General features: G+C 38.5%; 1 protein-coding gene across 5 annotated transcripts in view; it reads left to right on the top strand.

Moving 5' to 3' along the window:
- Window positions 1-22,010, top strand: part of EPS15 (epidermal growth factor receptor pathway substrate 15) — a 68,076-nt gene that overhangs the window by 35,104 nt on the left and 10,962 nt on the right. For all 5 annotated transcript variants that reach the window (XM_039711416.1, XM_039711418.1, XM_039711415.1 and 2 more), the window contains 11 exons: window positions 501-695; window positions 2,201-2,346; window positions 3,129-3,288; window positions 6,668-6,753; window positions 11,873-11,945; window positions 16,565-16,726; window positions 17,202-17,399; window positions 19,180-19,377; window positions 19,932-20,006; window positions 20,345-20,435; window positions 21,711-21,746. In XM_039711416.1, the coding sequence (XP_039567350.1) occupies window positions 501-695; window positions 2,201-2,346; window positions 3,129-3,288; window positions 6,668-6,753; window positions 11,873-11,945; window positions 16,565-16,726; window positions 17,202-17,399; window positions 19,180-19,377; window positions 19,932-20,006; window positions 20,345-20,435; window positions 21,711-21,746 (1,420 nt within the window). The remainder of the gene's footprint in view (window positions 1-500; window positions 696-2,200; window positions 2,347-3,128; window positions 3,289-6,667; window positions 6,754-11,872; window positions 11,946-16,564; window positions 16,727-17,201; window positions 17,400-19,179; window positions 19,378-19,931; window positions 20,007-20,344; window positions 20,436-21,710; window positions 21,747-22,010) is intronic.

Below are 22,010 nucleotides of genomic sequence, written 5' to 3'. Positions count from 1 at the left end.
GCACTGAGTTTTACCTTAACCTTCAGTATTTATAGAGCTTGAATGCCTCAAGGTATCCTTGAGGAAAATTTGTAGTAAGTTAGAATTTTAACACTATTAAAGTCAGGACTGGTGAAATAATGTAAGAAGTGTTAAATTAGAGATGGCCACAACAAAAGAATTAAATGCTAAGTGGAGCAATTTCTGGGAAAATGGTGATAAATTAAAGTGTTTGAAGTCTTCTCTCAAATAAAGTTCCACAAGTAATGGCACAAGCTTGGAAAATTATTTTAATATTCTAAAAGATACTGAACTTCACTTGCTAAGCACTGATCCTCAAAAGAAATGAAAAGCACAATTTAGAAGGCAATGAGCTCTATCAATTGAGGGGCTTGTGAAGGGGAAACATAATGAAAGAATGCTACAAAGTTATTTGTTAATTAATTCTTTAGTCTCTCTCTATATATGTATATATATTTCTAATATATTTATATCCACACACCTTTTTTTTTCTTGTTCAGGCCATGTTTTTGGTATACTGTGCTTTGGAGAAAGAACCAGTGCCAATGTCCTTGCCTGCAGCTTTGGTGCCACCATCCAAGAGAAAACCTCTCAGTGTTCCAGGAGCAATGCCATTAATACCATCTTCAACCAAAGAGCCTCATCAGTCCTTGCCACCTGTGGGCATTTTAGCTGCCAAAACACCATTAACACAGGTACAGTCATGAAGTCACTGAGGATTGGAAAATTTCTGCTCTTAATGCTGTGGTTTAGAGACTGCCTGTATGAAGAGACTTGATACAAGTTTTTAATTTGCTTCTTGCCCAGCTGCTTGGTTTTGGGAGGCTGATGGGAAGACCAGATGGAAAGGTGTAAAATTTATCTTGTTTAACTTTTCCTAGATGTCTTCAGATATAAACAATTGGATAAAAAAATATTGTTTAGATTTTGAAGAACAAAATAGTTTTTAGAACAAATTATTTCAAGCTCAAAAAAAAAATAGTGGTCCAGGTACACATCTGCAGAGCAGAAGTTTTCTGGATGAAGACTGATTGGAATATAGACACCTTGAAACAGATTGTGGCAGTCATGTATGTGTGTGCATGTGGACAGTCTGGAGAAGATATGAATTAAAAGGAATAGATAAATGCAGGCAATGGGAAAAGGAAACAAAAGGTCCAGCACATCCACCTAGAGACAGGAGGTTTGATTTTTGTTCTGATTGTGATTATTAGGCAGCTTGATGCCTCTTAGTGTCCCCAGACATCTTACTTACTCCTCATCATTTCAGAGTCCAAAAGCTGGGAAATATCTTTCCAAGTAGTTTATATATAACTTGTTCTATTCAAAATGAGAAAAAACATTGATAAGGGTATTTAAGGAAAGAACTGTGGTACTTCAAGCATCAGATGCAGCTTGGACATTTGAGTACCCTTATTTGAGTAATCACTAAGAAACTGGCATCTTAATTTTGGAGGTGCCAAGGTTTTAACCTGGAAATTTCCTTGCCTTGAGGGTAAGTCTTGCTGTATGTATTGCAAAGCAGTGCCATTCTGGGTGAGTTTGTGTACAGCACCATTTGGGACTCATCTGTTAATTGTCTATGTGCACTGAAATTAATTAGCTTCCATACATGCACTTGAAGCTGTTCTCACTCAGAAAACCCCAGACATCTTTATATTAGCTGAATGTTGTGAAAAATTGCTCAAGTAACAGAAGTGGCTCTAATTCCCATCTTTACCTTGTTCAGATGTCAATTCTTCAATTTAGAATGTGCCCAGCTATTAACAGCCTGGGCTTGAGCAGCTCTCTGTCCCTCCAGCTAAAGCTTCTCAGCTGTGTAAAGGGGAATAAAATTGGTAGAGCCAGAGAGCAGGATTGTGACTGAGCACAGTGATGAGGGAGGAAATCCAGCCTCCAAGGAATGCCTTTGTTGCACAGGCAAAGGGGCAGAGCAGCACCAAGCAGCCTGGCTGCTTTCCTGAGGGAAATGCTTCTACTTTTTGCAGTTGCTTGAGGATCTCTGCATGTCTGTTTAGGAGGATAAAACTGGTTTATAAAACCAGTTTATATAAAGGTTTATAAACTAGGCACCAGTATCACTTTTTTGAAGTCTGTGCTGTAGTCCTTGAATTATGTAAGTCTGAACTGGAAACAGAACTTGCCTGTGTCTTAGTGTTGTGGTTTTGGTTTTTTCCCTTCCATCCTCACCCCCCTTCAGTGGGTTGTGTCGCCTGCAGACAAAATTAAGTACGATGAGATCTTTGTGAAAACTGACAAGGACATGGATGGATTTGTGTCAGGTGTGGAAGCCAGAGAACTATTCTTGAAAACAGGACTGCCTTCTGCTCTCCTTGCACATATCTGGTAGGTTTTTTCCCTGTGACAGCTGTGTAGATGATGGCATAGTTCTCACTTCTTGCTGTGCTGGCATTTCTGAAAGTGACATGTCTGTATATAATAGCATGGCCTTTGTATAACAATCAGTGATAATTTACTTGCTTCTGCTCTGGGTCAGAAATGTGTGGAAATCAGTTTTATGCCTGAACACAGATTGTTACAAATGCTGCACTTCATCTATCCCTGTGTATTTAAGACATCACATCATCACAAGTATCTGATCACTGATCCTACTCATGTACTGGGAAAGGGAATTATTTCTATAAAATTGTTAGCATGCAAGATTTATGTCCCATCTCATTCTACAGCATGTCTTTCCTTACAGCTATGCTTTCGTTTGGCATTATTCATTACAGAAATGCTTTCATTGCCCTCAATGCTTTTTAATTCTTTTCAGCTATGAGCTGTTGCTGGGCACACTGATAGGAACAACTTTTTTTTTTCCCCACCAAGTTATGGTTAACACAACTGCTAATTTAGAAAAATGTAAATAAACTTGTGTTGGTTCTGAAGGTGTTGCTAGTGACCTACAGCCCAGATTGTGCTTTTCACCAGAGCACAGCTGTGGGCCTCAACAAGCAAAGTGAAAGTGGCTGTGTGTGTTTGAGTGATGTTTCCTATGCCTATAGTTTTGCTTTAAAAGAGGAGATACACCCTAGCAATTTTTACATTTGTAAATGACTACACTAAATAGGGCTGTACTTGGAGAAATGAGGATTTTTTTACATTTCATGTGCATCTCTGTGCAGGGCTCTCTGTGACACCAAGGACTGCGGGAAGCTTTCAAAGGAACAGTTTGCTTTGGCTTTCCATTTAATTAACCAGAAGTTAACAAAGGGCATTGATCCTCCTCAGGTTCTGACTCCAGAGATGATTCCACCTTCAGACAGAGGTGTCAGTTTACAGAAGGTAAGGATGAGTTTGGCATTTTTGGTGTACATCTCAAACAAATAATGTTAATTTCAAAGGCTATGCAAGAAGCAACCTCAAGTGCTGGAATACCTTATATTTATCATAATATCAGGAGGAAAACAAATCTTAGGTGCAAAGAAATGACAATTACTTCCATCCACATTTCAAAATGAAGCTGCCATTTATTACACCTGCCAACCAAGCAGAGAGATCTTATGTTGGGAAAGCATTATTTTCTCTTTTGAAAGAATAATTCTTCTGCTGCCATTTTAAAGAAATTTGAGTTTCCATCTGAAGTGACATGCACAAGTTCAGTGCTTTTCTCCTAATGTGTTCAATTACCTTTTTTACATCAATCTTCTTTAATAAGTTTGGAAACAATTTGAACTAAAAGTTTAGAGTTATTTAAAGTTTTAAAAGTAAATGGTCCCCCATTTTATACCTCACAGATAGTTTAGATATCTCCATAGTCTGTTGGTTGCCATCTATCTTAATCCAGCAGTTAGCTGTACCTCAGCAGTTCAATTTGTAGTTGTCAGAATGGTTGAGGTCATCACAAATTCTGATGTGAGTTACCTTTTCTTGGTTGTGCAATACATTGACCTAATTCTGCAACTTTCTTAAACAGAATGAAAAATTCACACATGGAAAAATGAAACTCAAAATTTGACATTACTTTTTTGAGTTTCTGTAACTGGTATCTAATTTGTTTTTACATTCTGTTTTTAAAATGTAATTGCTTTATTTGCAACTCTACTAATCTTTTTTGTATGTTTGCTTTCCTTTCTATGTCTCTTTTCTAGTTTGGACTGTTTTTTCCATTCTGCACCACTCTGCTTTTCATCCTTATTATTCTGTCAGTTTGTTAACTCTGCTTTCTCAAGGTTAGAGAAACTTTGCTTTTCTAATATTTACTGTCTGTTGGTTTAATAATGAGCATCCTCCTGAGACTCTCACATAGTCATGAATGAGCTCAGCACTTCTCTCAGGTGTCATGTTGCAGCTCAAGTTCTGCTGATTTCCAGTGTTGTTTATCCAGAGTAATCCCGAGGTTCTCCCTTGAGCCCAGACCTCTGGGGCTGCTCCTGTGGGCTGCTTAAACTGAAAAGAGAAAACTCTGTGTCTTCCTGGTGAAATTGCAGGGGAAGTGGTGACAGAGTAGTAGCCCAGTGTGGCATTTGGCAGTTGTCATTAGGATTAATACCCACAGGTTTACTGAAGATAGCACAGAGAATTGAGTGATTAGAAAGCATTAGATGTTGGTTACTGCTGTTCTGTGGATGTAAATTAATTTTGTAAAACTCTCCAAGACATCAGTGTGATTTTTATTTCAGTGTGATTTTTATTTCATTACTAACTTAGGTGATAAGTGAGAATATTGTGTAAGAAGGTAAGTTAGCTTTCAATTAGCTCTGTCAATCCTGAACAAGAGGGTTTTTTACTAAATTGAGCTGAACCTTCAGCTCATTTTGAGCTTTTTCAAAAGAGGTGTTGTCTTGTTGATATGAAAGAACTTTTTGGTCCAAGATTATTGTTAAAAATTTGAACTCAAAGGCTTGAGTCAGGAGGCAGAGTTAGGCAGGCTTTTTGCTGGTTTTCTTGATGTGGTGTGGCATACATGGGAAAAAAAACCCCAAAACACCATGTTAGGCTTCATTTTCTGAGTTGACCCACACAAAGGTGTTAACAGAAATATCAGTAAGTAAAATGGCATTTCATTGTGGTTTAAAACTTGTTGCTGTGTTTCCTGACCCAGAACTGTTTGTAGTCACCACTTGCATACCAAGCCATAAAAACTAAACTTTTTTGTAAGGTTCTCTCACAGAATTTTGATGGAAATTTCCTTTTACTACGACTCTGAGTTAAAAACTGGAGGTGCTGTTTTGCATGCACGTTGCAGTGTAGTAATGGCAGCCTATGGTTCTAACTTGTCCTTGTTAACATGTTTATTGAAGCTAAAAATGTTGGCTTTTATGTTCCTGCCCTCACCAGTTCTCCTGAGCAATTGAAACTAAGATTGAGCTATGTTTTCCTCAAGTTTGATGCTGGCATTAGTGTGCAGAATTTCTTTAACTGGGTGAAAGGAGGAGGCCTGGAAAAAAATAATTTGCAGCTAATATTTCCATGTGTTCCTTCTATCCTTGTCATAGGAGAAGAAAAAACTCCCATTGGAATGCCATGATCAACTCTGCAATACTCCTGTGTAATTCCTGTAGAACAGGATTGAACATCATAGCTAGTTTGTCCATTTAAGAAGCTGTACACTAACCAGTTTAAAAATAGCTGTATAGTTGGTTCTTTGGTTGGTTTTGTTGTTTGTTTCGGTTTTTTTTTATTTTTTATTCCCAGTTCATACCATTTCTGCTAGTAAAATATGCATGGATAGTCTGTAGCTCTGCTGAATAATACTCACAGCCACAGTGTGCTCACAGTTTAGGTGTTCATAGCTCTTGGTTTTTTTCTTCCCCAGAGTATCAGTTTGAGTAAGCACATGATTAATAGTATCTTGCTTTATCTGTAGACAAACTTAAGCATTTAAAAACTTTTGTGTTATTTTGAGAGTATCATTTGCCTTTTAAAATTATATGTATACCCTTGTCCTCGGAGTGTTGTGTTTTTCCTGGATGACTTTATTCAAGACTTGAAGGAGCTGATGTATTTACAGGAGGTAGCTACAATGGCTGTTGCTTTCTAAGCATGTTCATGTTGTGACAAGGCACAGAAGAATAATTACAGCATTTGTAATTTCTGTCTTCAGCATTTGTTCTCTATCCATTTATGTGTACTTTTTTGGGAACAAATAATTTGTGTTACAGTCATTGTCTCAATTTACTCAGTGTCTTATAAAGACATTAAGTGAATGGGAACTCATGGGTGTAGGTTACCCTATGATTTTATATCAGAGTTTCATTGAGTACTCTGGAGCTTCCTGTCAAAAGAGCTCAGTATCCTTGCAAATCAGTGTCTGTACTCTGCAACATGAGGATCACCATGGTGAAGAAATATAAAAGTAGTAAGCAAACCTCTCTCAAATGAATGCTAGGAAACCACCTAAATATTAGCTGTAGGATGAGACTTATTTTAGAACAAGATTCTATGGTTTTTTGTACGATTAGGTAGTGCTGTGCTTTTGTGGAAGGTGTCTTTGAGGAGACAAACTCCTTGAATTGAGGTGTCCCCGTGCTTTGGCTGTATGTTGTGTTCTGCTCAAACAGCATCTGTACTCTTTTGGGGTTTTTAAGGTTGAAGGTTTGAAATACAATGCTACCAGCAGTTGTTACAAGAGGACAGCTCATGTTGCCACAAAAAGTAAAATGAATGTAGTAGTTGAATGGCATAAGCTCTAGACTAACAGTGTTTATTTTTTATCTTTCAGAGTACTCAAGGACCGAATCCTGCAGCAGATTTTTCTGCAATTAAGGAACTTGATACATTAAACAATGAAATTGTGGACCTGCAGAGGTATGTAAGGGAGGAATAGCCAGAGTTACCTTGGATTGTGCTATTGTACTATTTACTATTTTTTAAAGAACAATTCAGTGCAGCAGAGAAAAGCAGGTGGTAGTACTCTGCTAAGTAAAGGGTGAGCATGTCTGTAGCACTGTGTGACACTGCTGCTCTCTGTTCACTCACATGAGTGCACTTAATGACAGCAGGACTGGGGAGGGTCTGCCCCTCGTGCCCTCAGGTTGTGTTTCAGAGAGCTGAAACAACCTGACCTGGAAATATTCTCCATTGTTCCTCTTTATTGGCAAGTGTGAACGGAGCAAATCTTTAGGATGCTGGAACCATATATAAACAGTGTTAGTTACCTTTTATTTGTAGAGGGCATTCCAAGGACTTGTTTTTGGTGACAGTAAGGAAGTGAGATGGAAAAGATGAGTAAGTATGCAGGATAGGGAGTGGGAAGATGACTGTGCATGGCCCACTGCTAGGGTTTTGATGGGGGTAAAGATGGGGGTGCTGCTCTTGTGTAATAAAATAAACTGCTGGACTGAGAAGAATTGTTTTTATGTCTGCAGACTCTTCGATTCCATTAATTATTTCTAAGGTAATTAAGATGACTTCAAGTAACTAAGAAAATCAAATTCATATATTTTCTGTAGTCTTGGTAATGCTCTTGAAACAGCAAGTATTTTTCTGCAGTGTTTTTCTTGTTACTATCATAAATCCACTGAAAATGATATTAAGAACCGTAAATTTTCCTATTTTTTAAGTGAGTGGTGCTTTGTCATGATGAAATCTGCCTCTCTAATTCATGTCACTTGTGGGAATGATTTGACTTGGCAGTGTGTCAGAGCACAGTCTGTTTCCTAAATGCATAAATATATTTTCATTTCACTTGCTTATTCTTTCTTATTACTCCCACCGCCTCCTTGCTTCTCCCTGCTCTGCCTCCACTGTTCTTCAGGTTATATTCATTCCAGTTTTGGACACTCACATTTATTAACCTGAAATAGGATTTGCAACTGTGTATATTTACTGAAGGAAATAAATTGTTGGCTGGCATGAATTTTTAGAAATTGGTTTTCAGTAGGTGGGCTTGCAGCCTAACATGCAAGCCAGGCTGTTTGAGTCTGGTTTTCTTTTCTTACTGTGAGGTATGGAACCATGGCCCTGCAAAAGTCACTACTTCCATTTCTTGAGGGGCAAATATACATTGACATTTATTTTAAATTGAACTATACTAGATTGTTGAAGATAGGGTATAGGCAACTCTTAGTGTGTATTTTTTTAGAAAGGGGAAGTTTACTTTGATATGATTTAGAGGTTCAGAACAGAATGGGATTAACAGTGTGGTAAATGTAATAGAATTTGAATCTATTTTTGAAGTGCGCTTCAAAAAACAACAACAAAAAAAGGCAAGAGAGGAAATGGCCAAAAGAATGACAATGTGTGGAGAGCAGCTTTTGGAGAGATTGAGCAAAGATTACAGAGGTGATGTCTTTGTGGCTCAGCAGTTTGTGTGGGAAAGAGGTCTGGTGGGCAATAGCTTTGTTAGTCTGAATTTGATAAATACAGTGTCAGGAAGGTGGAGGTGGAGGATCAGATGAAGAATAAAATGCAGAACACTTATTAGGGAGGATAATACCCCTCTGGTGGGGGGAATGATTTGCCTTGGGACATTGTGGAACCTGCACCATTGAGCCTGTTAGCACTGCTGTCTCTAAATTCTGTTTCAGTTGCACTATATTTTTAGAAAGCTATTTGAAGCTTTTCTTGATCAACATGGTGGGAGGCTGGACCATTCTTTTTCAAGCCATAAAACCTTTTTCTTCCCCAACAAACCCAGCTTTGCTTTCTTGCTTTCAAAGTTAGTGATGACCCTCAAATTCATGGAATTTCTTCAAGCTTTACTGATGCGACATTCCTCTCTTAGCAGAGGAGTAGTTGAGCTTAACTTGGGATATCTCACCAGAGATGTCATCCTTCAAATATGCTGGATAGCAGCATTTAAATTGTCTTGAAGTATAAATCAGGTTAAAAGGACCATAAAGCTGGTGAGTTGGTCTCTCAATAGCAATGAAAGAGCAAAACATCCCCCAGAAAAACAGGACAATCTCTCCCTGCCATGCACTTGCATCAACTTTTGTTTCAAATTTCAGAGATCTACATCACCTTAGCTAAGAATTTTAATGTAGGATTGATCATTTCTTCTCAACCTCTGATTTGGAAGTAACCGAGCTGTTGCAGCAGGAGAGGTTGTGAGTAACTAATGTTAGAAGAAACAAGGCAAACCCTTGGCTTTTTTTCCAGTATTGCCAAACTGAAGTACTACTACATTAGGAATTCCCACAACTACAGATGTATGTGAAAATAAGAAATATTGGGCAACTATGAGTGTAGATAATGCTACCAGCTCTGTGAGTAGTCCTCATCTTATTATGGGACAGGACTATGATTTTTTTTTTGCTTTTGTATCTAAGGTGATTCAGCCTGGCCAGGGTTGAATGTTTGGCTGGGACACCTCTGCTGACACGGGGACATTGCAGTTCTCAGCTGTGACAGATACTTGCAATGTGCTGGCTCCCATTTATAAATTACTCCATTCACAAATTGGTATTAAATTTAGGGTTTTGGTAAATGATGAAGCATCTGTATGGGAGAAACCATCTATTAGTCATTGCTTTTAGTTTATTTGATATGAGGTTCTCCCAACCTGACTACTATTAAAATGCATAGGGAAATTGTATTGCTTTCAAAAATTGGCTTGAATTAGTTACAAGTGTCCTTTGTTGGCAAGACCACATTTCTTTTTGGGTTGTTTTTTGGATGTAGTAAGGGACTTTATGATCCAGGAAATCTGTCATATCCAATAAATCAATTTTGTTACTTGTTTTTGGTTTTTTCATTTGCTGAGCATTCCTAAAGGGGCATAGCAGATAGTTTGTTAAAGAAATGGAGGTGTTCGTAAGAATTAGTGAATTAAGTAGTTCTGTGTTGTCTTTTCTTTGAAACAAAGAGGCATTTCTGGGGGGAGGATGGGATGTGTTATGTGCAGACTATATACACTCAGATTGTTTTCCTTTGCCTGAGACTGCTGCCTAAGCTTTTCTTGTTCTGCCTGACAATACTTCTTTCACTTGATTCTTTCCAATTCATTGTTTGTGCTCTGATTTGGCTCATGGAAGTGCCAGTGGGTGGGTGTTGTATCCTGTTGCTCAGTCCAGATTGCAAGGATTTAGGTACCTGGCTTGTGTTGAAATGCAAAGGAAGTGATCTGCATCTCTGACAATCTCAGGCACATCAGTGACAGCAATGTATAAATGCTGTTTATTAACCACACATACCTGCCTGCAGTTCTATTTCGTGCTCAGTTTTCCCACCCCAGCAGGAAAAATAAAAAGTATTTGTTTTCCTACTCTTTTTATCATCAAACAGGAAAAATACATATGAATGTTGTCTGTGCTTGGTGGGTGTTTGAGGGCCTGAAGGTATTTTTCAGCCTGATTTGTACATAGATCTGTAGAAGTGCTTTATTGAGACCTTTGTTCATGGGAAGTTATGGAAGCCAAAGCAAAGAGCTTGTTTCAAGCCTGTGTTGCAATACTTTAAATATCTAAATACAACTATGCTACAGATGCTTATTGAGTTAGAGGAGTGTGCTATAGCTTTGATTGAAAAGGTAAAGATTTTTTTTAGAATTTCCAGTTTCTGATGAATGGAGAGTGAGGAATTTTATTAATTTTATTATTTTTATTAATTTTATGACATATTTTATGAATTTTATGAAAGTGTGGTCCTTTATTTTGAAGGATCACACTTGACAGAATAAATAGCCTTGATCTTCAAAGTTCCTCTTTCCACATCGTTCCTTTTCCTTCCAGTTTAAACTTCACCTTTGGGCATAATCAGGTAGTTGCTCTTCAATCAGATAATGAGAAAAATAATAGCAGAGTATGATCTATAGTAATTATTTGTCAGAACAAATGTTCATTTAAGATCTGACATCTGGGTTCTTTTTATTTTCCATTGTAAACAAAACTTTCTCAGCTTGCATAAAGAGACCTTAGAGTAGACCTGCTTTACTTCAACACAGAAATGCTTTCTTCTATATCAGATAAGGGTAAATAAATTAATAGTTTTAGATTGATTAACAATTCTCTGCTATTAAAATACGAAGTTTCTTAATTTTGGTTTATACCAGTAATACAATCTAATAGCTTTTCACTATGGTATTTCATTTAGAAATGTTAGGTTTATTGTTCAAATTCAGACTTCAATATGTGTGTTGGTTTATTAACAGAGTCCTTATGAAAGTAAATATCTACAGAAGATTGTGTAAAAACTGTAATGCTTAGTTGTTTTTCTGTATCTATGGAAGGAGAAAAGATTCCATATGCTGTCTAGAGACACTCATGATTTTTTAATAACAGTAACACTTCTGAGTTGTATGGGTTTGTTCCCTTTCTTAAAGCTATTGTTATGTCTGACTGATGAGAATTTATTGATGATAATTCCCCTGTCATCAGCAGTCACTTAAACTTGAATAAATGTCTGTAGAGGCAACCTTGATATGACACAGCAAATCATTGTGTGTGGAGTGTCTGAGCAGATCGTGATTCCAGCAAGCCAAGCCAACCTTCCTGCTCCTGCCTGAGCTTCCCAGCAGGCAGACCCAAAATCTGACAGGCAAAGGGCATTCATGGGCTCTGCTGGCCTCTGGGAGTGTTCCCTGGCTGCTGGGAACCCGGGCAGGGCTGTGTTTGCAGGGGTTAATAGATGGAATCTGATGCAATCCCTCCCACTTTTCCTAGCAGTTTTCATTAGACAAGTGCTCCATAGCAACAGTGAGATCACTGGAGACAGTATTTCATTGATTTCTGCCTCCCGCCCCCTTCCAGTTTTGAGCCGTTCTTATCACTGGAGTGCAGTTGGTGGAAAGACAGAGGGGTTTATGCAGAACACTTCTGTGGGCTTCTGTCTTGTAAATCATTTGGAAAGCAGAAATCCCTCACATCTTTTTTGTTTAATGTTTCACTATGTATTTAAAGAGAGATACAGGCTTAGGGGGCTGGATAACTGTACCTGCTGTAGCTGATGTTCTTAAGTATTCTTGCATTGTTTGCTGGTCTTCCAGGGAAAAGAATAATGTAGAGCAAGATCTGAAGGAGAAAGAAGATGCCATCAAGCAGAGGACAAGTGAGGTCCAGGTAAATAAACCACCACATTATTGTTCAGACACCTGATATTGCACCATGTGCTGTTTTAATGACAGTGGGATTACTGAGTCTTTAGATCACGTCACTTATCCAGTAAAAAGAAAAAAAAATGGTAGCTAAGAAAAAGAATGTACTTTGAAGTGTATTCTATATATAATTTTGGGTTTGTGTAGGTGTGTATATTTATATAAACGTGTAAGCTCCTATAGGATATATAGCATGCATGGAATTATAAATGAAAATTATTACAAAAGACTAGATTTTTCTTTCTTTTTTTAAAGCAAGATTATCTACTGTGTAATTAAAACTAAAGAGGACACTGTAGCACTGTAAATTAATTAATAAACGTAAATGGCTGAATTAAAAGGGTTTGTATATCGGGCTGCTATTAAGAGGCACAGTAATTACCAGCTAGGGAGAAATGTTGCCTCAAAATAATTTTGCCTAATATAAGTGAATTTTAAAAAGAATCTGTTGATTTTTATTTGAAAGGATGATATTGAATTTCTTGAATGTCTGAAAATCTAAATTTACAAGTGTTTTGCAGATGTTAAAATTATGCAGTCAGCATCAGTGTTTAGAGTGCTGACAGACTAGCCAAGCTCTGAATTAAATATTGCAAAGCAATATTGCAGTTAAATTTTCAGTTGCTGTTTTAAAAAAAATCTTCAGATGTGTTATCTGACCACTTATATTTATTTCTAAATTTACTTTAAGAATCTATCATTTTCCATAATCTTTACTTTAGAGCAAATAATGCAAGATTTCAGCATTTCAATTTCGGTTGGGCTGAAAAGGAGCTAATGTATTACAAGAGTTGTGAATTTTGTGCAGGGTTATTTAATATCCTTGGAGTGTGGATGATAATTAATAGTGTGACCTTTGAGGAGATAATCAGATGCTGGCCTGTTGGTCATGCTGGCAGCAGCTCCAGCAGCTGCAGGAATGCGTGTGGAAGTTGCCCATGCCTGTGCTCCGCGGCCATTCCCCTCCCCACCCTGCAGATTCCCTTTCCCACTGTTCACAGAATTCTCAGGGGATATTCCTGGCTTTGCACACAGGATTATTTTGTCTGCTGGAATCTGTGTTGGCTCATGTGAGGGTTGAGTTCTCTGGTGCCTTTGCACAAAAGGTTTGTAAGCTTGATAAAAGCCTTACCTTGAATGTTCCAGTGTCATCCATGTGTGTTTGATAGGCAGTAGCATCACAGCATCCCCTGAGTCTGCATCCTCAGCAGTGGGGCTGGGAGCAGCTGTCTCAGGTCTTTAACCTGTTAGTAGCCACACAAGCTATTTGTTAAATATAGTTACAGAGTTCTGTCAGTCTGCAGAGAAGGAACAGTCTATTATGGGCTTGTCAGAAAAATGAGAAACCTCCAGGATCAAACAGGAAATGACTGCAGCATTTATTTAATCTGGTGGCCCTTTATCTTTTCTTATTCCTGACTGGTGGAGGACCTGCATGTTTCAACAAACTTTCTAGAACTTCACAGAATAATGGGACAGATTAAGGGTATCTTTGCCTCATACATTTTCTTCTGGTTTTATTCTAATGAGAACATTTCTAAGGATGGTCTACCAAAAAAACAGTTTGCTCTAACCTGCCTCCTTGTTTCAAGCTGGTTTTGTGTCATGACACTTCAGGGTTTCTGACACCAGAATTGCTTCCACAGACCTATTTGTAATCTCAAATATAGCCATGGTCAGTGATCAATCAAACTGATTTATATAGGAGAAGGGAAAGAATGGCAGTTTTTTCTTCAATAAAAAAATTTCAAGACTGTGTAAATAGGTACTAAAAAAGCAAAGGCAGAAAAAGAGTTGTAAGGAAGATGTGCATATTGATGGGGTTTAATCTGCTTGTTAAAATATCAGCTCTTTAGTAGCAGAGACTAAGGGGTGTTTCCTCAAAGTTACATGTACTGAGTATCCTCAGAACTGGATTTTCTTTTTCTCTATTGCAGTGCACCAATGCCATTAGAAAGTCAGTAAGTTTTACTTTTCTGTCCTCTTACAGGCTTGACATTTTCTAGCACATGAATTGTCTTGGGAAGGACGGACTGGCAAACTATTAAATCCATTGTCCATGGAAATAGAGATTCCTAAATTTTCCTTATCCTACACTTTATTGGCATAAGGAGTTACCATGATCATAAATCTAATACAAGGATTATTATTACCATCAAAATGACAGTTTGTAACACCTCAAGTGTCTTAGTGGTTTTCATTTAGAATCTCATTCAGTGCTTGACCATTAAGATGATGCTTCCATGCTGAAGGGTGTTCCTTGAAATTGAAGCTTAATTGGAGTCTGGTTTACTTCATGAAGAGGCATCTTTGAGTATGATAGCCAGTTTTGTGTGTTGTATCTACTGCAGCCTTTAATTCTGGAGAGGTTAGGTGCATATGTGAACAAAAACCACCACAGATTTTGGATTTGGTTGGGCTTTTTTCCTTCTATTCTCTTCTGGCAGCCATCAGGCTTAGTTAGGTCTCTTCAGTGCTTCTCTACTGCTGTGCCTAGGACAGACAAAAGTGGAGGTGATCTATATTTAGCTTGTGTGGATGTGAATTCTTGCTTCCTCTAGGAAAAAGGAGGCTGAAGTCTCTTTAAGCTGTTACTTTTTTCCTCCACTGCTTGTGTTAACTGTCAGCTGATCCTTGCTTTTCAAAGCCATGTGAAAATGAATGGATCAAGAGTGTCCCAATTATCCAAGTCAGTAGCTGCTCTGAGAGCTTTTTGTGTGCATGCTGTTTTTTTTTCTCCTGGGTTAGAAATAACCTGTATTTTTCCTAGTCTGACTGCTGTATACTGACATACTCTTCACTGAAATTCAAATTTGATTTGGAGGAGTTTTGTGGGGGGCTTTTTGTGGTTTGGTTTGGGAGATTTTTTGGCATGGTTTTGTGTTTGATTTTTAACATAAAAGCATCTGTGATATACCTTTAGTTAGCCCTCCAGTTGTCTCGAGGTTACCCAATTCCCCAGCATCTGACTGCTGCATCATAGGCCTTTCTATTCCTATCTGGCTTTTTGTCCTCATTATGTGGAGGTGTTAGCACACAACACATGGATAAACTGTCTCCCTCACCAAAAAGAACCCAAACAAAACACCCCTAGAAAAGGAGAGCAGGATTGTAGCTTAGAGCAGCACACAAATGTATCATCTAATCAGAATTTCATGCCTGCTTGCTTTCGTATCCTCCTTAATTTTTTTTTGCTTTGTTCATGTTTTACTGTTGTTGATGATTCTTCCTGAAATTGCTGTATTTTCTCAGAAATGCTGCAATCTTCTCTTTTCATCCAATGCTTTTCCTTTTGTAGTAATCCTTTTTGATCTCACTGTATTATCTCTTCCTCCTGACTTTGACGATTCTTTTTCTTCCTAAATTCTTTCCTTGACATGTTTTTCAGTGTTGTCTCTGCAGTTTGTTGAAGTATAACCATTCCTGTTGCTCAGAAATGAAATAATTATTTCATTATGCTACTTAATGTACTTAAAACACAAGACACATACTTGCTTCTCTTTCATAAATCAAGAGATTCCATATTATTGTGTATGAAATGTGCATTTCTTATCTGTAGTGGTACACAGAAAATACATTTTTGGCTGATCCTTGCAAAATTGGGGGCAGGAATGCCCTAGGAGGCAGTGCATTTGGGCTAATGGTCTTTCACCGTGCTCCAAAAAACAGTTCCTATTTTTGGCCATGTGTTTTTGAAGGGGGAAGGAGCAGAATAAAGGATTTCTATTATCACAAAATCCCAGAATGTTTTGGGTTGGAAGGGGCCTCAAAGCCCATCTCCTTCCAGCCCCCTGTCATGGGCAGGGACACCTTCCGCTGCCCCAGGTTGCTCCAAGCCCCATCCAGCCTGGCCTTGGACACTTCCAGAGATGGAGCAGGCACAGCTTCTCTGGAAACCTGTGCCAGGGCCTGCCCACCCTCACAGCAAAGGATTAGGATTGCTTACTAATGTCCCATCTAAACCTGCCTCTGTCACTGTGAAGCCATTCCCTGTGTCCTGTGACTCCATGTCCCGATAAAAAGTCCATTTCTAACTTTCTTGCAAGCCCCTTTTTGTTCCTGGAAGGGGCTTTAAGGTTTCCCTGGAGCCTTCACTTCTCCAGGGTGAACAGCCCCAGCTCTCTCAGCCTGTCTTCATAGCAGAGGTGCTCCTGCCCTCTGACCATCTTCATGGACTCCTCTGGCTCACTCCAATAGGTCCATGTTCTTACTAAGAAACTCAGTAAAACAGTGCTGAAGCACAGGGCAGAGGCACTGTAGCAGCCTGAATAAAGACAACTTTGAAATTCAGAATGAAAACCTGACCTCTGTGTGAGGAAAAGAGTTCATCTGTGTCTTGGTGTATGATCTCAACACTTCAGTGAGATTTGTTTTACTAAAGAAAAGCAAAGGCAAACAATCTGGTTATTTTTATGTCATTGAATTACAATCTGAGAATACTTGATTGTCTGGTATCCATGCAGGCTTCTGGAAGATAATTTGTTGATACTTAGAAATCTGGGTTAGCACTGCAGTTTGTACTGGGGAATTCAGTGGGTAAGGGGAGAGAGGGAACAAATGTCAAGCTGCTGTGTTTTGTTTCAGGATCTCCAGGATGAAGTAAAGAGGGAAAGCAGTAATCTGCAGAAGCTGCAAGCTCAGAAACAGGAAGCACAGGAAACCCTTAATGATCTTGATGAGCAGAAGGCCAAGTTGGAAGAACAACTTAATGACATCAGGCAGAAGTGTGCAGAGGAGGCCCATTTGGTAAGGTCTGGTGGCCAGTGCCCTTGGGAAGCATTAATGCCTTGTCTTGAAGAACTCAGCCTTGCAGAGTTCCAGTTGTTGGGGCAAGAAAAAATGTTTTAATGAATAAATAGCCTGAGTGTCAAGGTTTTGTGACCAGCAGAGCATAGGAAATACATCACTTGCTTCGGTGTTCCTAATTTAGTGTCAGTGTGTCAACAAACATATTGAGATATACTTGCACACAAATAAGGTTTAAAGCAAAAATATCTGTATTGGTCAGAAGAACAGCAAAAATAGTCTGTTCTTACTGGGGCTAATAGAGAATTAACTGTTTATTCAGGTAAGATCTATAATCTCTGCAATAGCTATGAGATTATTTTTTTCTGGTCATAAATAATAGATTTGGATGTGTTTGAAAGTGTTGTTTGGGTTTTTGGGTGTGGGTTTTGGGGTGGTTTTTTTTTCTTGACTTGAAATACTGTTCATGCCTTAGATTGCCATGCTGAAGGCTGAAATAACAAGCCAGGAATCAAAGATTTCAGCCTATGAAGATGAACTGACCAAAGCCCAAGAGGAGCTGAGTCGCCTGCAGCAAGAAACTGCAGAGCTTGAACATTGCATAGAGTCTGGGAAAGCACAGCTGGGACCTCTTCAGCAACATCTGCAGGATTCACAACAGGAAATCAATTCAGTAAGGCAGTGTGAAAGACCCACCCCCCAAAAGTATTTTGAGCTGGAAACTTTTATAGTGGTTTGCCTTAAGGGGAAGGCGTTGTTTCCTTTTTTCCTCACTGTTTGTTCATGTCTTTAGTTACTTACACATGTGTTCCGTGCTAGTAGTTGTTAGGATTTTTAGAGGCTGACTTAAGTCACTCAAAATACTTCATGATCTTTCTTTTATTCATTAAAGGGATTAATTTATTATAGTCCATAAATAATTTGTCATAATGTAATGAATGAAAAATGGACGATGCAGACTTAAATTCTCTGTGTCCAGTAGTTATTGAAGTTTTCATCTTCAATGGCCTGAGGCATGCACTCACTATTTTTTAATTGGTATGAAGTATAAAATTACTGATAGCATTTACTTAGTGCATTGTTGAGGGGGGAAAGTGAGGTGAATGGAAGAAGAAATTGGGTTGAGATTAGACCCCGAGAGGCAGAGAGCCCCATGCTTTCAAGCAGTTGCTGTTGCACCAACAGTTTCTGTCTGTAATCAGAGATTTGTTATAACTTTGGTGATGCCTGAGCTTGCACACCCTTTCCTCATGGTTCTCCTTCCCTGTTGTCAGCTGTGTAATGTACTAGCCACTCACACTGATACCAGATTGAAAACAAAAGGTAAAACCTACCTTTGAACCCTAGAAACAGCTGATTTTAGATTGGTCATTTTACACAATTCACATCTGTAACTTGCTAACAAGTCTTACAACATTCCTAATTTTAAAATATGGCTTTTTTCATCATTTCATCACAGCTGGAGAGAAGGTTATACCACTGCAGTGTTTTTATATGGCAGGAGATGCTTGCCATGAACAGTATATAAGTATAACAGTATAAGTGGTTATGCTTGACTGTACTACAGACATTTTTTTCATTAGGTTTTATAGCAGCACTCCTGATTTTATTGCTCTTGACTCCTAAATAAGGAACAGTAGGTGCTTTGGTGCTTTAGACAAGATTATCTAATGGCTGGTTTGAGGTCAGTTAACTTGAAAGGCACCTGGTGGTGTCTTTGCTGACACCCCAATAACTCTATTAGGTGACCGAGCTAGCAGAGATCAGTGGGATTTAGCACCCAAATATCTGGACTAGGTTTATTCCTTTGCATAGCCTGTCAGTTCCAGTAGTTCCTTCACAACTGGCAGGTTGGTTGTAAATGTTTGCTGTAAGGCACTGCATTAAGCATATTGCTGAAATAATAACAGATGAATGTAAGTGTCTGCTTAGGAAGATATACTTGGCTTTTGTAGACTTCAGAAGTCATGTGGGAGATGATAATGAAATCATAATGTTCCTTCTTGGAAGATGAGAATTCTGATAAAGCAGCCTTTTTAATTTTGAGTTTAAGGAAATTGCAAATACATAATCTAGGAAAAAAACTCAAACCACACACACACACCCCAGTCCAAAACAAAATAAGAAAAAAAAACCTTAACCAAAAATTCCCAGCAAAACTAAACAAACAAAGAAACCCCTGAAACCTTTGCAACTTTTCTGATGGGTTTGAATAACAAGTCTTGGTGTTGCCAGTGACTGTCTTCTTCCTTGGCAAAAGGTGTGTCCTTCAACCACTCTGCACTTCTGCTAAATACGATTTCTGCTTATCTCTCAATTTTTTTTATTATATTTGCTTTTGAAAATAAGATTTTCAGATATATATCACCCACCTTATATTTAGGAGGGGATGGCCATTTATTGGCTTCCACGTGCTGCCATACTGATGCTAATACATTTATTTCTGTTTACAGGTGCAGACAAAGCTTCTTGAGCTGAAAGAACTGGAAAATAACCAATTTAGTTGGCACTCTCAGCCCCATAGTACACTTGTTAATGGAACTGTGGATCATTCTAGTCTTAGCAACAGCAGCAGTGAAACTGCAAACCTTAATGAGAATGCTGAGAGGGAAAGCATAGCAGAAGAGGAACAAACAAACAGTGTGTCTCCAGTGAGTAGTGTTTTGCCTGCTTGATCACGATGCATTGCAGCTGTGAAGTTGGAATAAGTTAAGAATGTACCAAGATTGATTATGTTTTTAAACACTTGCACAACTGAAATTTCAGGGTGTTTTTCTGAGGGACTGTGTTTCCACATATCTGAAAGTTCATAAGCAGAAAAGGAGGTAATTTTAGTTTGCCTGGAAAGCAGCAGTAACATTTTTTTCTGTATTTATTTCCAAAGCAAAATTTCATAAATTGAATAGCAGAATTAACATTAAAGGAGAGCAGCTGTCTCCATTTGGTGCAGTGAGAGCAGAATAAGGAAAAGTACAGAAAATCTAAAACTGTCTTGCTTTAAATGTTCCTCCTTATGTCTCAGTAGATTTATGATTGATTTCTTTTTAACTTACAGGATTTATGGAATACTAAATATGTGCTATAATAAGTATGAACCTCTTAAAGTATGCTTTTGTATATTCTGTGATTCTATTTAAAACTTAAAATTTTATTGTGCAGTCTTGTATTTACTTATATATGGTGAATTGCTTTTACCCTTGTACAGATAAGGAATAGTCCTGAAACAGCAGTCTCTGTAGGAGAAGAGAAAGAGACCCCAGCTGCAACTGTTACCAAAAAAGTGAGTTTCTTCAGATTTGGGGAAGGAAAAAGTAGGTTAAAAAAAATCCTGGTTAACCTGTTTCAGGCTTGCATGATGGTCATACAACAGCAGAGGAATAATTGTCATTTCCTACTGGTTTTATTTAGTGTGATGTCTTGAAAACATTTCATCTTGTGTAGCAGGCAGGTTGTTGAACAATATTTTGGATCTCCATTGATGAATTATATAGAATTCCAGCTGTCTCTTTGCTTTAAGCTTTAAAAAACCACTGAATGGTAACAGGAGATGACATAAGTGTTTTCCATCATTGCAAGTCTTAAAAATTTAATATGTTTCTCTCTGCCTGCATTGCCCAGGAAGATCCATTTGATGCTGAATCTCATCCGTTGCCTGATCTAGTTTCTGAAGCCAGCTTAGAGTTCTTCCAGTCTGACCCTTTTGTTGGCAGTAAGTAAACATTTCTCTCTAAGTGCAGATTTGCAGAAACAGGTCTTGTGTGAATGCATCAGACTCATCTTCCCCTTGAGACTGCTCTTTATAGAATAAATCTGAAGATGTGTGGGTGACAGGAGCATGGAGCCAATAGCATTATAGAAATAGTAGTGATAGAAATTAGAGTTCTGGGGTGTTCCTCCTTCCTTGATCTGGGCTTCCTAATGAGCTCTGAAAATTGCTCCTTTTCCTCATTGCTCTGCCTGAGGACTTCTCTTCCCCATCCCCTCCCTGCCTCTGCCCTGGTGGCATTTTGGCTGCAAAGGTGTGGGCAGGCTGGTGGTACCTGTGGTGTCAGTGATGTGATTGACAGCCCCAGTCCCCAAACAGGTCAGCAGAGGGTTCTCTGGGCTGTGCTGTGGGGAGGGTGTGGGTGGTTCAGAATGAATGGCTGTGGCCTACTTCTGGGGAGTTTGGCTCTCAGAACAAGGTAATGTGGAGCTGCACCATCTGTTCATCTTGTGGAAGTGCTGGGTTTTATTTTAAGAACTTGCCATTGACGAATGATGTTGCTCTGCTCTTATTTTCTATGGAAGGAATGATCTGCCTATATGGAGCCAATTGGGAAAGGGGAGTTAATTTGAATTAACTGCTGAAGCAGATGTTTTCAGCCACATTAATATGATTTTACACCCTTTCAGATCAACATAGTCTGATCAATTTAGCTTGTATTGCTTTGAAAGGAAAATAAGCTAAATTTGTTTCAGATCACTTGGCTTCTGAAAGAATGTCATTGCAGATTGAATATTTTAAATTAATAAATTAAACTAATTTAAAACAGCTTGAATGTTCCTGAGTCGATACTGCTTGATTTTTGTTTATATTGAAGTGGTCTTAGAGCACATGACAAGGCCTTTCTTTCAGAAGAGAAAAGGTCTGTTAGGAACCAAACTTTTGGGCTTTGAGCACTCAGTATACTCAGGGGTAGATACCCACAGCTAAGAGACAGGATATCTGTCTCTCAGATGAACGTGAGAAAGTAGAAATGAGTTGGGATCATGCATCCAGTACTGAAGTGAACACTTAGGAGCTCCCATCCACAGTGTCTGTGACAATTAAACCAACCTGGGACTCATCTCAGTAGCTGGCCTGGATTACTGCAGTTGTGTTTCTGCAGAATGTGGGTGTTTGTGGACAACAGCCAACGGAAATGCAGCTTGGAGATGGCTGATGCTGTGTTTCATGATGGTAAGAAGCTCTTCAATGAATATTTGCTTTTCTTTTGAACAGATGATCCCTTCAAAGATGACCCTTTTGGAAAAATTGGTAAGCAACTTTATAACTCATGATGTGTTTGTTTTTCTAAATGGTTCTTGCTAGTGGGGAAAATTGTCACCACTTTCAGATGAAAAAAGTAGGTGGAAATGCTACAAAAATCATTATAGAATATATGTGACATTAGCACTTGGCCACTTGTGTAAAAGCTTTCTAGAGAAGTCCATTGCCAGTGAGTTTTGCTCTTTTTGGAAGTTCCTTAGCTGGGATTTAAGTATGTGAAAGTGATGAACAGAAGGCTCCAAACACTTGCTG

Source organism: Passer montanus, unplaced genomic scaffold, assembly GCF_014805655.1.
Source record: "Passer montanus isolate IOZ18808 unplaced genomic scaffold, ASM1480565v1 scaffold25, whole genome shotgun sequence".
Taxonomy (NCBI): domain Eukaryota; kingdom Metazoa; phylum Chordata; class Aves; order Passeriformes; family Passeridae; genus Passer; species Passer montanus.
Note: the sequence above shows the minus strand (reverse complement) of the source record. Positions and strands in the feature narration are given on the sequence as shown.